The sequence below is a fragment of the Echinococcus granulosus genome (genome assembly GCF_000524195.1).
Source record: "Echinococcus granulosus chromosome Unknown EG_S00130, whole genome shotgun sequence".
NCBI lineage: Eukaryota > Metazoa > Platyhelminthes > Cestoda > Cyclophyllidea > Taeniidae > Echinococcus > Echinococcus granulosus.
The window spans coordinates 51,275-66,380 of record NW_020170510.1 but is presented as its reverse complement, the minus strand read 5'-3'; the positions used below and the strand labels follow the sequence as shown (position 1 = coordinate 66,380).

General features: G+C 41.9%; 1 protein-coding gene across 1 annotated transcript; it reads right to left on the bottom strand. All coding sequences in view use genetic code 11, as the record gives it.

Moving 5' to 3' along the window:
* Positions 1-382: 382 nt before the first annotated feature.
* On the bottom strand, positions 383-583 carry EGR_09058 (hypothetical protein; the record flags this gene model as incomplete). Its single annotated transcript, XM_024498307.1, has 2 exons — positions 383-444; positions 532-583. 2 exons carry the CDS (start codon positions 581-583, stop codon positions 383-385), a joined length of 114 nt encoding a protein of 37 aa, XP_024347264.1.
* Between the last annotated feature and the right edge of the window lie 14,523 nt (positions 584-15,106).

Here is a 15,106-nt window from a genome sequence, read left to right as displayed (position 1 = left end):
CTCTTTTCCCCCAATCGCATACACATGCAAGGCCAAAGCCATTGGTGATTTTTAATGCCTCTTTACATTAAAAATCCGCATTAAGTGTTTTTTTGTTGTGGTGTGTGTGGCTGACTGCACGGGTGAGTGAGTGGGCAGTTTTGCGACACTCGAGACTGGTCTTAGTGGAAAATTGTTAAGACACTTTTACTGGTGTAGAAGGCGGTGTAGTTCTGGAGACTGGGTGAGCGAGTAGTCTGCAAATTGGCATCAAAAGAGCCGCGCATGTTTTTTGAACTACGGTGATGGGTGAGACACCACACAGCTCCCCTCCTTGTCTCCAATTCCTTTGCCAGACGGTTTATGAATAATGAGCTATTATTTCGGTTGTGAGTTGGAGGTACTATGATTTGCCGATGGAGCGCTTCTGCATCTCCAAGATTGATCCGCAGTCATCACGTTTTCCTAAAATTTTATTTGATATTTTGCGAATGCTATTGAAGGCATTAAAAGACATAAGGCTTGGCTAATGAATTCATTGTGTAAGCGTACCGAACGGTTGAGAGACGCATGCAGAACCTCGTGCTCCCTTCGCGGGGGACATATTTGCAGAAGGCTGAGAAGCTCAACTTAGCAACATGCAAAACAAATATCCCACTTTATAAACATTGTCATGTTTTGGGCTTCGCTATTAGTGATTCCCTTTTCGCGTCGATCAAGTGATGTGATGCTAAGTTTTGGTCAGGAGTGAAAAGCATACGATAATTGCAGCTTTCGCCAATTCCAGTGGATTTAGCTGGACCTTTTTGCTTGGAAAGAATCATTTGTAATGGTGTCCTACAACGAGTGCGCTTCGTGGATCAGTTCCTCTTTGTAAAACCCACTTTTTGAGATACACATCATAAGGCAGCCTCTTCAAACTACCTCCTGAATCCAATTTTTTCACTTCAACCATCTGAATGTAGGTCTTAGTTACTGATAAATTTTCGTAATCCACAATTTGTCTGTCAACATTCTAAGTTTTTTTTTTTCGTGTGTCAACAGGTTGTATTCGCTGAGGCAAGATCCTGCGGCATTACTGATCATGAGTTTAAGCTATTTGGCAGAGGTTGACAAGGCTTTATCGGTCACCGCGATTTAGGCAGCTCACTGTATCTTCTATTATGCTCCTTCCGTGGTAATAAACACTCCAAGTATCAAAGCAAGGTCTAATATTTAAGGTGTATTTCACCTCACAACGACTAATTTAGCTCCTGGTAAAGGTATAGAGTGCATGGGTATGGAGATAGATTTGTGGTTAGTATAGAAATTTAACTTCACTGGTGACATGAAAAAGACTGGGTCATTGGAGACAGAGAAAGTTACTTTAACAATAAATGTAATCTGCACAGACTCTATCGCAGCGTGGAAGCCACCGCCGTGTTATGCGAAGATTACCACATTACAGCAGAATGCATGCGTCCGAGGCTAGACATTGAAAAGTGTCTTGTTTTGGGCAATTTCTTTGCCATTTTCGTCTGTTACACGCCGCTGCGTTAGCCAAGAGGAATTTTCACTGCGGCAGGAAGGCTCTTGATTGCATTCATCATGGTGCATTTTGTCGGCTCGTTTCTCACGACCTCCAAGCGAATTGGCTAAGGAGGAGGGCTGACGATTGAATGTTCAATCTTAAAGTATGAGTCTTTTAGTAAGGAAGCTTAAATAATTGCCGAATTCTAGAATTCCCATCTGGCTCGGGATCCCTTATTCTCCACTTAGTGGCTACTTTTATGCCATTTATTTGGGTTAAATTTTGCTTTGTGTTCACTGGGAGAGGCAAAATGCATAGGCATTTCGTTTTGATATTTCATAGTAATAAATTGCATTTTGCTTCTGTTCATGGGACTTGGGCAAAATTTAAACAATTTTTCTCTGCTCACTACAGCAGAACAGGCTTGCAGTTAATATTTCTCTGCGCTATTCCACTCCCTTTCCCTTCTTATACAGCCTGTTTATGTAGCATTTTTTCTGCTACATTCCTCCTGTCTTGGTTCCCTCGGTATTTTGTGTCAAATATACCCCCTCGGAGCTTTCGTTTTGGGATTTTTTGTAAATATGGAAATGGGTTTGGAACTCCAAATTTTACTGTAACATGAGATCTTTGTTTCAATTAAGCGGAATAGAGATAGCAATGCAGACGGATTTAGCCATCATTAGCAAAAAATAAATCAATGAAATTTTATTTTATCGTTGCTGGTTTCTATTCCCTTCAGGGTCCCTTAATAACACGTTCGCTACCAGTGTCACACATATGTGACGCATAATTTTGCCACCTGGGCCCAAGTGTTACACGTCTGTGACTTGAATGTACCATGTTTATCATTTCGGAGGGCAAGAACACTTTTTCTTTAGTTACGAAAATCGCCTACTTCGGTAGTGCAAGTGTTGGTGTTACTTTGGAACAATGAAGGGAATTTGACTTTGACTCTGGCAGTTGAAGTGTTAATAGCTGCACCATCGTTGTCTCATTACCCCCATGTTACTGTTAGCACTAGCGACAAACAATGAGTTAATCGCCCCTTTGCTTATTTGCAAAGCTCTATCAGCGTTTTTTTTCTAAGTTTGTTCACTAAAATAGGTACTTCATGTGGATTTTTTCTGTTTAACCACTAGTTGATTGGGTTGGTAATGACCAATGTTAATATCCCTATTATCTGTTGCAACTAATCCTTTTTGACATTTGTGATATGGGGAAGAGGGTGGATAAGTATTGCTGCCGTTCTTACCTTCATGCATTCCCTGTGATTTATTGCATTACCGTCTTGCCTCTTTTTCTTGGCCGAAATTTTCATAGGGACACAAATTTTGATTAACACATTTGAATTTTAAGCAATTTTTGATAAATTCTTAGCTATCAACTCCCATATCAGGCCATCACAGGTGCCCGTGAACCATTCCGTGGAGGTGGGACATTTCTCTGGCCCCCACCTTTTACTTGCTCAAATCGAAGTTTGTCAAACAAAATAGTCTTTCTCCAGTGTTATGCATACTCTTCACTGCTACAAACGCTGAAAGATGTGCTGTGCCATTTAGCCCAAATCCTTTTTCGCAGTTAGTAAATAGTAGAATTCCAATTTCTGAATTTGACTTCTTTAAGTTTGCCGAAATTCCAGTGATCAGAATACGTCGTGAACTAATTTGCCCAACCGCGCTGGAGTTGGCGTAGGCCAGTCATTCAATCAGTCCATTTACGATACCGTTTGAGTAGGGTCGTAGCTGAGATGCTAATGGTGGTGGAATCGAGAGGATACCTTATTCCATCTCCACTATTTTTTGGCCAGTAATGGCAACATTGCCAGAGATTCGAGTGCAGGTAGTGATGATGGTGATGCATGCATTTTATTCCAAAAAGACTTGTAATTTATGTGATTACAAATAAGTTGCTCTTATGTTATTTTTTTTCTTGAATCTTAATTTAGATTTCACAAGTGGTAATGGCATTGACATTGAAGATATTGTTAACTATGTCTTAATGGACGACTTTTCCACAAATCCCACATAAGAGCCAGATTTATAGCTTACCAATTTGGAGGCCGAAAACAGACTTGATAAAAGAAAATGGGGAGAATATTTCGTTCTCCATCCACTCTAGTTGAAAATTTCTGAAACCCATTACTTACCTTCTACCAAAATAAGTAACAATATGTCTACAGAGCTGCTTTTGTACGCTTTAAAAAACTTTTCCCAATTCCTATTAATGCAAAGGGCGTTAACAATGATGGGGAAATCCCCTGCAAAGGTGGGAAAATATTCATAAGGGGTTTTGAAATTGCCAGCGCAAAAACAATGTGAGCACTGTGGTCAAGTGCAAATCTCACCCCACGTTATCTCTTCTCCATATCACAATGTCGCATTTTAGTGTGAAGGAAATTGGAGATAGGTGGATATTTGGATTGCAAGCGTGACTTTTTCATCTTCCGGAAGTCAAATCTACTAGTTGAATGTTTCTTTTGCCATGCAAGCGAAAGCTGCTATGATGCGGCGCTGCTCATTTCACGCCCCCTTTTTTTCCACCTGTGTCATCTGGGAGAAGGTGACAACCGGAAGTAGTATTAGTGTCCCAAGCGGAAGACTTGTCGTTTTAGTGTGAGAAAACTGCAACCCCAGTGGTGACAGGATCATCTCATCACGTGCAAAGTAAGGCATTCCCTTTCCGCCTCTATAGGATCTTGGTTGATGCCCTCTTTTCAAAATAAATGCAGTCATTTGGCTTAATGTTGTTTTTTCGCAGATAATTTGTTAAGGAAAAATTTGTGGTCAGAACGGCAAATCATGTCATGGTTTTGTTGTATGGCAAAGCTTGGTCTCCTAGTTTATTTATCCACCGTGGCAATACCTTCCTTGAGCCACGTTATGGGGGTGTAATTGAGTAGATTATGAGGTGTGTTTTTATTTACGTGAAAATTTTAAACATCTGTCCGCTAACTAGCTTGTGCCCTCACTTCTGTTCCTATTGTCTGGAACTTTGTTCTCGGCACGTCCAGACACCCAAACATTGCTTATCAAGGTAGCAGACAACAGCGTCTTGTGGTGATCAGTGTGTCTTCTGAACCAAGGCGTGGAACGCAAACTGGTGGATGTCTACACATGCTAGTGACCGTAATGATGGAATGCTTGGCTAGCCGCCTGAAAATTTTGCATTTCAATGATCTCCATGTCTCAAAGACGGTCAGCTGCACTTCTGTACGCCAGCGATACTGCAACAGTGATTCGGCATCACGATCATTCAATCAGGGCATGCAACGCCCAATCCTGGGCACACGATTGACGCATTTCCGCCGTGAAATCATGTAAGAGGTGAGTCGGTTGGTGACGACGCTGAGCGCAATCGTTCATGCAGGTTTGGGATTTCGAAACAAGCCCACGTTATGCATTAAGACAGCTTTTCGCTCTTAATCACCACGGCTGCTGAATTGAATCGGGCTGTTCTGCAATGATTCATCGATACTGACAAATCTTTCTGTGTTGAGGCAGCATTCCAGAGACGAGTTAATCGTTATGTGGGAGCTACATAGGAAAAATAAATGCAATTCTCACCCCTTAGAATGTACTTTTCTCTCTCCCTTTGTAAAGTCGAAGGTATCGGTTCAGCACCACCCCCCCCTCATAAAATTATGCCTCACACGTCGCGCCAGGTTAGTAAAGTGTGTTCCTTCAAGCCTATCCCCAATGAATGCAGGTGAATGAAAATTTATGGTTTACAATGAAGTTAATGTCGTTGATGGATAAATACTTGAAATAATCATGCTCCATTCATCTTTAAGGTGGAGTTTTTTGTGATAATCTATCTACGCGAAAGACAGGACAAACCATATTTACAATAACTGTGACCTAATTCTGGACATCTGTTTATCGAGATGTGATATCTGCGTAAGTAGTGACACGGAAGCTTCGACTCGTAAACTGAATTCAGCGTTCTCTCAAAACAACTATTTTGTCTTCTCTCCTGCTAGCGAAGTTTGTTGTCGGATTTCAAACCAATGCAAACATTTTTTGACCGTTTTTGTGCAACAACACGCTTTGCTCCTCTCGAGCGGCGAATCATAAATGCTTGGGAAGTAGACGTTGTCTCTTCCCTATTTCATTAAAAAAGCAATGATATCTCTCCAAAATGATTTTCCGCTCGTATTGATTAGAAGGGGGGGGGGGAATGAAAGACACGCTCCACATGCTCCAGATCACTCGCCTCGGCCATCCACGTCCGTCTGTCTGTCTGTTTGTCTGCCGACTCTAATCATGTACTTTGGCTGAACAAGTCACGTACCAGCGCAATTAAAAAGCGGCAGAGCGGCATTGGCGCTTTCATTGTCGCAGTCCCGGGGTGGTGCGAATTTCGTGAACACATGCGTTTGCTTTCGCTTCCATTTGCGTCTCACCGTTTGCTTTCGTCCCCATGCAAACAATACCTTTGTTGGGCAAATAATGACGATGGCATCTTATATATGTAATGAAATCACCGCTCTTCAAGATAATCATCTGGCGTCTGGCAGTGGATGAGAATTTCGCTGATGGCAACATATAAAAGTGAGGCAGGGGTCGTTTCGGAAGCCAATCACGATTTGATGAACCATACGTTTATTTACTCGCCCATCTCACTTTTTGCACAGGTACTATGCCTACTTCATGTCCCCAAACAAATGGGAATATTGCGGGTCACGTTGCAGGGCTACTTTTATTGCATCCAAAGTCTGAATCTAATCGTTTTAATCGTTCTCTACTTGTTGCAGACGCTAAGGTGTTATTTTATGTAAAAATTTGAGCTAATGACCTTTTTTCATCATTTGTCAGGGCACATTGTAGGTTTTTTTCACGCTTTTGTAATAATTGCTAAAAAGTGTGAAGGCGGCGGGAGTAATAGTTGATCATATCTGGGAGCGTCATACGACGTCCCATCCATTAAGCACTGGCGGCATTTGCGATGTAGCGAGAAACTTAGGCGTAATTTACACTAAAAGCAGCTTTCAGTTAGGTATTATGGTCAGATGTCACACGTCTACAGGTGAATTGTAGAAATCACAAAACTTGAAGAATGGTATGTAAAGGCATTATAGAAAATATGAAGGATTCAGCAAAGGGTAGATCAGGGCGATGCTTAAGCCACTTCTGAGCGTGAGCGGAAGCTCCTAGAAACTTGCCTTCGACACTTGTTTCACTATTTACCAAGCGACAGGGAAATGGAATTGCCGTTGGAAAGGTAAATAAAGTTAAGGGCGATGTCTTTTTTGAGAAAAGCTATTCGAACTATGCAAAATCTCTGTGAGCGTATTTTGCATTTCCGAAATATACTTGGACTGAATGTTCTTATCGTCTGTGGATTCCTTTTTAAAATTTGCAATAATCGCACTTTCTTACCTGATTAGGTAGTATTTAACCGTTATTTAAGCTGTTGACCATAAGCACATCCGTTTTTCCGGATATTTAACATCATTCCCGATAGCTTTTGGCCATAATTACTCTACCAGTACTTTGGGTTACTTTTTTCACCCCATACCATTGTTATGTACTTCACCAACTTCTACGTTTAAATACCGTTACACCCCTTTTATACCAGTGAAACGTTAGTAGCATTATGGTTACACTTCCTGTTGTCAAATTGAAGGCAATAATGCAACGAATTATTCAAATAGAAGCTGCTTGTTACCCTCTTTCATTTCACCGGAAGAGAAGCTTGGTATTGCCTGTAATTCCCATGTCTGCTATCTGCATTGAATTTCTCGCAACTTGCTACAATTTCTACTAAAAAAAGACATCAATGAATACACGGGATTCCTCATATTCATTAAACTTGACATTTTGGGTAGCTCTACGGCTACGGCTTTCGAGTTTCTCCTGAAGAACTGGATGTCTAGAGACACGAACCACATAGTAGGGAGCGTGTACGACGAACCATTTGTGTTAAACCGAGGCCTATTTTAGAAAAGGAAGGAAAAGAACACATTCTAAGGGTGGAAATTACATTCATTTTTTCCACATAGCTCCTGTCCAACGTTTATCCCGTCTCTGGAATGCTGCCTCCACATAGAAAGATTTGTTAGTACTGATGAATCATTCCAGAACAGCCCGATTCAGCTCACCATCAGTAGTGATCAAGAGCGAAAAGCTATCTTGCTACATGACTAAGCTACAAACTTGCATGAATGATTGCACTCAGCGTTGCCCCCAACCGACTCACCTCCTACATGATTTCACGAAAGACATGCGTCGATTGTGTGCCCAGGATTAAGCATTGCATGCCGCGATTGAATGATCGTGGTTCCTGATTACCGTTGGAGTGACGGTGTGGTGATCACCACAACTGAGATTGTCACTGTCACACAAACGTGTTCTCCACCGTCTTTGAGACGTGGAGACCATTGGAATGTCAAATTGCCAGATCGCTGGCCAAGTGTTCCATCACCAAAGTCACTAGCATGCGTAGACATAAGTGAGTTTGCGTTTCAAGCCTTAGTTTAGGAGACACTGGTCACTACCATACTCTGTTTTCTGCTACCGTGATAAGCAGTGTCTGGCTGTGTGGACATGTGCACTAACATTTGCAAGGCGCAGTAGGACAGACTTAAATTGATCGTCATATCATATCACTGACTTGGAGGTGTCGGTGCTATAAAACGTAAAACCAATCTAAGCAAAAACGGCCATGACGCATAAATTCCATCGCACTTCCAGCCTCATCTTTGGAGTTCCCATCTGCTTCTTTACGGTGCAGGTGAAGCTGGTATGCTAAATATACCTCACGGTGAGTAGGTTCTTGACTTTACTTGTGCCGATGTGCATATCTCATATGCATTTCTCAAAGGTGTAGTCTATTTGAACGAATTGTATGTCGTAGAAGTAGTTTTTGGTCGTTCATGCTTCGATCAAACTACCCTTTTTGCTACTATTTGCCTATATTATTCCTGGCGTTCATTAATGCAGGAATTTGTGGAGGATTCCTAAAAGCCTGTTTTAAAAGGAGCTATGTGCTATCTTCTCAGTTTATCACCCAACTTTCCGCTTTTGTGTACGTAAGGCTTGGCCGTACATTCATTTTTCACAAGCACACTTTTCCTTTTTTTGAATTGGACTACCCCCTTTCCGCACAATTCCTCCCTTCTCGGCACTTTAGTAGTAATGTAAGGAGGAATTTTCCTTCATCTTGTCTACGGAAGGGCGGAGTTGTTTAAAGTACTTTTGATTTATTAATTGTATCGTGTTTAGCAGTGGTTCAATTAAGATGCATTTGCCTCGGATTCCGGGCTGGGAGCAGTGATTTTTCCTAGCATCTCTGTGAGTGAGCTGTGGTGTCGTGATTCGGTAATTGTTTAACTAACCACTTAAGTACGCGGATTCGTGAGTCTGCGGTTTGTACTTCCGTCCCATATACGGAGTCTCAAGGCCATTCATATTACCCCCTTACCCCATCGCTACACCGTTCTTAAACCTCCCATACTGGCACAGCTTACCATAACTTCATTGGAAGACTCGGAATTTACAGTACCGGATAATCACTTTTTGTGGCAGATCGAGGTGGATTGGAGGGAAGGATGAAGAGAAAACTTTACCCTTAATCGGTACTTTTGTTCAGAGGCACGTTTGTAGCTTTACCTCCTCTCTTTCCATGCACTGAGCTGTTTTTTACCTTGCTTGAGTCTTCATTCTCTGGAAATAAAAATAACTTGTACCACTTGGACGGAATGGCGGTTCGTGCTTATGCCCAATTACCGAAAATTTGTACCCAAAAAGTGGGACACGATTTGCTCCGATCGGAATTTCTGCAAGCATGAATAAGGCTGTTGCATTTACTTTCATGCCTTATCACTAAACTCATCATCACCATAACGAAAGTTGCTGTTACGACTGCTTTGAAGTGATGGCCCTCTTTCTTCTCGTGCTGTGTTTTTTATCATTTCCTTTTTTTGCAAAAGACAGAAAACATGCTTCTGATTTGATCGCTTTCGGACGGTAAAAGAAGAATGAAAATGCGACGTTAGAAATTATGGAAAAGGTTAGGGTTGGGTGCCAGGGCTGGTAAGTGAGTGGGCACCTCTTGTCTGAGACAAAACACTGACAACAAAAAATGAAAAAAAAGTGAGCTTTTTTTGTGGAGTAAAATTAATCGCTCACCCCTTAACCCACCATCTTTCCTCCCTTCCTTAATGTGGGCCTTAAAAGCTTATTGAAACAATGCCTTTTGTATTTGCTTAGGCCAGAACCTCAATTAGCGCTTCGGAGTTAGAAAGGCCCCATCATTAGTGAATCGCTTAATTTTTCAGCCCTGTAGTATATAGTGAGCATATTTAGAGAGACTTCAAAAGGGATCTCAATATTGCTTGAAAGACGTCGTAAAATGGGGGATTTTACTCCCAGACAGATAATTTGTAAATGATCTGCTTAATTGTTTGTAGGAGTGTGTTTTGAGACCGGAAACTGTTAGTTAACTACCCCAGCATGCAATTCAACGCTTGGCTAGCCAGTCACTCAAGCACTTCTGTTTTGGAACGGTTAAAGTGACTGCAGTATGGAGTGATGGGCTTTTCGTGATCATCACAAAATCAGAACAAAGTGTTGGGTTTCTTGATATCAGGAGAAGGGTTAGAATTCCAAAACTTTGGAGAATTCCCTGTGATTCAATCGATCTCGCAAGGCTTCTGCGGATGACCATGTCATACATAGAAACGCAGGGAGGGGGCAAGTAACTGACGTGCATATGTCGGTGATTGTGATGGTGAGGTTTCATTGAAAGGGCTTGATTTCTTGAAATCACAAAGTCACTTTTGCCGTCGGCGTTGCTGGATTTGACACCAACAAACTTGGAAATGGAAATTTGCAAGATATCTGTGTACTTCTAACCCGAATCGGGTGGTTTCACAAGGCTCATTTTCCGAATTAAACCCAACATGTTTGTAACTCTGTGCCTTTAGAAGGAATAGGAAGCTTTTCGCTCAGCTTATGATTGTGTTTTCATTCTATTTCAGGCACTTTGAGCAAGCTCTCATCGTCTGTCCTCTGGAGCACAAACTTCGCCTCTATGGAAGGTACGTACACCACTTTTATGGATTACAAAGTTTTCATTAACGTTTTATAAAAGAATTCGCATGATTTCTAGTCTTTAAATTTCAAATAGGCAAACAAAAGTGGGTAGCAATACGGAGGTTAGTGAATGAGAAGAGAAGTATATTGTAGGAAGATGGAAAAGTAGGGGTAGAAAGTGCCCATGCTTTGTTTTGCAATCAAGTATGAATATTTCTGACTCGATGACTGCCTTGAAATGGTGTTCTTGAACAAGCTGTAGTCGTGCGAAATGAGAGGCAGGTTTCTAGAGGTAATGTGATCGTAGAACCATTAGTCCATCCACTGGTGGATTAAGGAGACAGAATGTAGGAGAGGAGGCAGGGTTGCTGAGACTGTGGTCAACACATCCTTTATGTAATGCAATCATATGTGGTGCTAACAGATCAGATCCGATCGCCTTGAAAGGTAGTTTTCCTTGAAAATGTAGAAGGAAATTGCGGGTGAGTAGAAATGCGCCTCTCTGACTACAACATTCGCCTCAACTGTGTGTCGTATCGAATTTGCTTTACTTTTCCCAATTTTTTTAGTATGAGAAGTCGCAGTTGAACTTTTTAATGCCACTACTGCCGCTCATTCCTTTCATACTCGATTATTACAAAAAAATGTGTTACGAATTCCAGTGGGATTTCGTAGAAAAGAGGCGTTTTTATGTCACCTTTTGTCCATTGACACCCCTTCCTTAGAGGGCATAGCTTGACTTGTGTGTGAAATGCCATTCTCTTTGTCTAAATTTGCAGAAGTTATTTGGTGTAGCAGATGCTTTGGATACTTGCTTTATCGTATCAAATCTCTTTGATTACCGTCTATTCGATGAGTTAATTGTCCCTTTTTCGGTCGCATCCCATCACATGCCAGTTTTCCGCTTACGGTGAGATTTTTTTTGCTGTAAAAAAGGGGAAATCAAGACTACCGGTCTAATGACTACAATGGTGTGAAATAACCAGAAGAGTTTTGGACTGATAGCCATTCAAAGGCCATTCCTGTGCCATTTTTGGTTGGTCAGATCAATCTCCAGTGTCTTAGTGACAACATCATTCGAAGCATGGGAAGTCTTTATTGACATAACACACGCATTAATTGGGTTGGTAAATGAATCAGAAAGGGAACTGTGACACTGTGACTACAATAGTGGAAGGAAAAAAGGAGCCAAAGTGACGCAATCCATACAGGTCTGGAAAGCATTGCCATAAAAGGAAAAGTTGAAGGGTAAAATGCAAGCGTACTGAAAGGTATTGGGGAGGTGAGGGCTACAGGATTAGTGGCTAAGAGGGAAGATGTGTATTAATTTAGATTTAGTCTGAAGGCGCAGGCACTGCATCTCCTGTCTGACCATCTATCCGGCCATCCAGCTATCTATCAATCAATCATCATCAAATCTATCAATCTGTGTATCTCTCCATCTGTCCACTCAGGATGGATGCACTAATTACATGTTGTGGAAGTGGGCATAACGGCACCACATATCTACTCTTTCATTCATCTATTTGGCTGACTGACTTTTACTTCTAGCGATAAAATGCTGGAACCTTCAATTACATTGTTTACTCAACAGTGCATATATGTATTCAATAATGAAATTTTGGAAGGGACAGGGGCTGATATTGAGCCTACATTTCAACCTCCCTCACCTCTGTCGTCGTTTCTGCTGTCGATGGTCCTAACGTTGTCACTGGCGTAACATTCATTTGGCTTGATGGCGTTTTATCCCGGTATTCCAACTAAAAGGGCAATTGCTACCTTTCTCCTTGCTCATCACTACCCGACCACCGGCTGTCAGCCACATAGTGAGGTACGTTATGTTGATTTAAAATTCTTTAATTCAATCCTGGAGACTAGATCTGAGAGAGGGTGAACATGTGGGTAACTACCTCTGAAGAGAAGGATAAAGGCGATGCATACCATTATTGTCGATGATTTTTGCAGAAGATATCTGTGGTGGAGGAGGTGCATTCTGTTGGGGCCATGGAACAAGAGGAGATAGACTTCAGGGGATGGGGAGTTGGGCGTCCCGTTGGTGGTCAGGATTGTGGAGATAGACATTAGAAGGAAGGTAGGAGCTTGATGATGACTTACACCTGCAAGCATAGCTAGAGAGAAATGGTTGGAGGGCTGAAAGTGACTGCATTGGAAGGCCATGACTGATTGGCTAGGTCATTGTGCAAACCGTTTACGTATGAATGAATTAAATGCCGGCCGATGCTATTTTCGGGTGTGACATCGGCAGTAGGTGCAATTGAAGATGAAGTGCAGATAATTAAGAAAATAAGGAGCGAGTGTTCATGCTCTTTTGGTTGTGTTGTTTTAAGATATATGCAATTGCCTCCTTCAGTCGGCCATATGGAATATCTCCCTTTTTATTGGTATTTATTCGGCTTTGTGAATCACCATTTTGCTCTTTGTATTACCAGAAACATTTTAATTCTAATCTCAAGGCATTTTAGTCCCATTTTGATACTTGTTTTTGAACGAAACAAGTAATGCCAACTCTTTGGTGCATCTTGTTTTTTGGAATCTGTTGCCTTATCTGGTAGTCTAGCAGTTAACATTGGTCTCATTAACAAAGCACCTGATTTCGGTAAACATTTTGTGCTTTGACCTTTCGTGACGGCTTATTCGTTGAAAATATCTGTAATTTTCTTCTACTGGACTGTAGTTGTTCATCCTCACTTACATCGGGTTCCTTCTCTGAATGCACTTTTTGGTGTTCGGTCAAAAACACCTTTTTTTCTAGAAATTGTGTTAATCGGATTTTAACCTAGTGGAATGCTTTTTTCCGCTTATTACTTTTCACCAGGGACGTTTCGTAAGACTTGTCATTGTGTTCATAACAAACTGACTTATTGAAGGGTAGCCGTTTGACCAATTTTGACTCTCTGACACCTGCATGAAATGACGCTTTGTAACTTGTCTGGTGTTAGATTTCTCCTACTTATTAGTCTCACACCACTGATATCCTGTTCCGCCTATGCCTTTTTTCGTGTTTCGATCTTATACAAAAACCTTGGTGCTATCACATCACATTTATTTGGTTAAATTTAAGAAAAACAGAAACGGTTTCTCTAATTCAAAAGTGTGGAAAGCGATGCTTGCTTCTTGTAAAGTGTCTGTACACTTAACAGGCCAGACTGAACGGATTTACTAGGATATAATTGGTTAGGCTTGGAAAAAAATCATGTGTGAATCGCAGCTAGTAGGAATATTTGGCTTAATCAAGTGTCAGTGAATGGAATAAACAGCATTAAGCAGATCCACGGAGTCGCATTGTGAATTTATTGTCCATTAAACACTGTGGAGATACTTACCCATTCTATTATGAGATCGTCCTGCTAAGATTGTTTAAATTTCGTTATCCGTAACAAATGACCCGTCTGTGTGCATGTGAGTCTTCCTTGAGGCGTTTAGTCGAAGCGGTCGGTCGCTTTATGCGTAACGTCGGACAAAGGATCTCGGCCACGTCGCACTATGCTCCCACAAGTCTAGCCTTGAGGTTAGTTTGGTCAGCTTGATAAGGCACACAGTGGAGAAGTAGTTTTATCGTTACAGCATAGAAGGGATGCCCGACCAGCGTCCAGTATCACAGGTTGTATGTGTAGTGCTAAATGTTACCATTGTGGAGGTGGATGCGTGAAAGACTGAAAAGGTGAGGTACAGGTGAGAATATGTGTGACTGAAGCGATTTCCCACCTGCTGCAACTTCATCCGAGGGAACGCATTCAGTTCTCTCCTCCGACTTGTCTCCTCTGAGAAAAGCACCATAGTCAAAACCAAGAGCTATTAAAAGGCCAATGGGAGATGCATCCGTCTTCGACACGATCACATTTCTTTCTCAATTATCCCCCTTCAAAATGGAAAAACCACTACCATCCTTCATGTAGCCCATCTCTGATCGAGACGCCAAAACCACCTGCCAGAACACAATGCCTCTCACCAACGCATCGTGTCTACACTCATCACCCATCACCCACTCTCCCTTCTGCCCCATGGCCACCTCTCTCTTTACTATTCCAATCTGTCTGGGTGGAGGTCATCTCCTGAAATACCTACTTCCACTCCGATTTCCTCCATCAACAACCACGAGACAGGTGGTTAGGGGAGGTTTGAGGCAGCAATAATGGTGCACCTTCATTGTGCAAGTAAAAACACCACCAGTGTTGATGAGGTGTCAGAACTACGGCATCTCTGACTATTTGCTCAAATGCATAGACCATTCGATACCCAAGGCTGTAGTAGAGGTAGTGTGAGTGGGTAAGAACAGCTGTTCCATCATGTGTGGACAAGATAGCAGTGCATTTGGTGGAAAGACAAATGAAGAGAGACCCACTTATAGTGGTGCGATGAAGGGAAAGGCAAGTAAGGAATAGGAGGATGGGATTGAGATGTCACATCGACGACTCACGATGTAGAGCATGTGCAATGCGCACTGAAGGAACGATTGATGATTCTCCGGTGACGGGATCTGTTGATGTAATGGTCTGCAAGGAGGCCAGAGTTTTGCGTTCTCCATTACCGCCACTGGTTGGTTGAGGTGCGTGTCGTC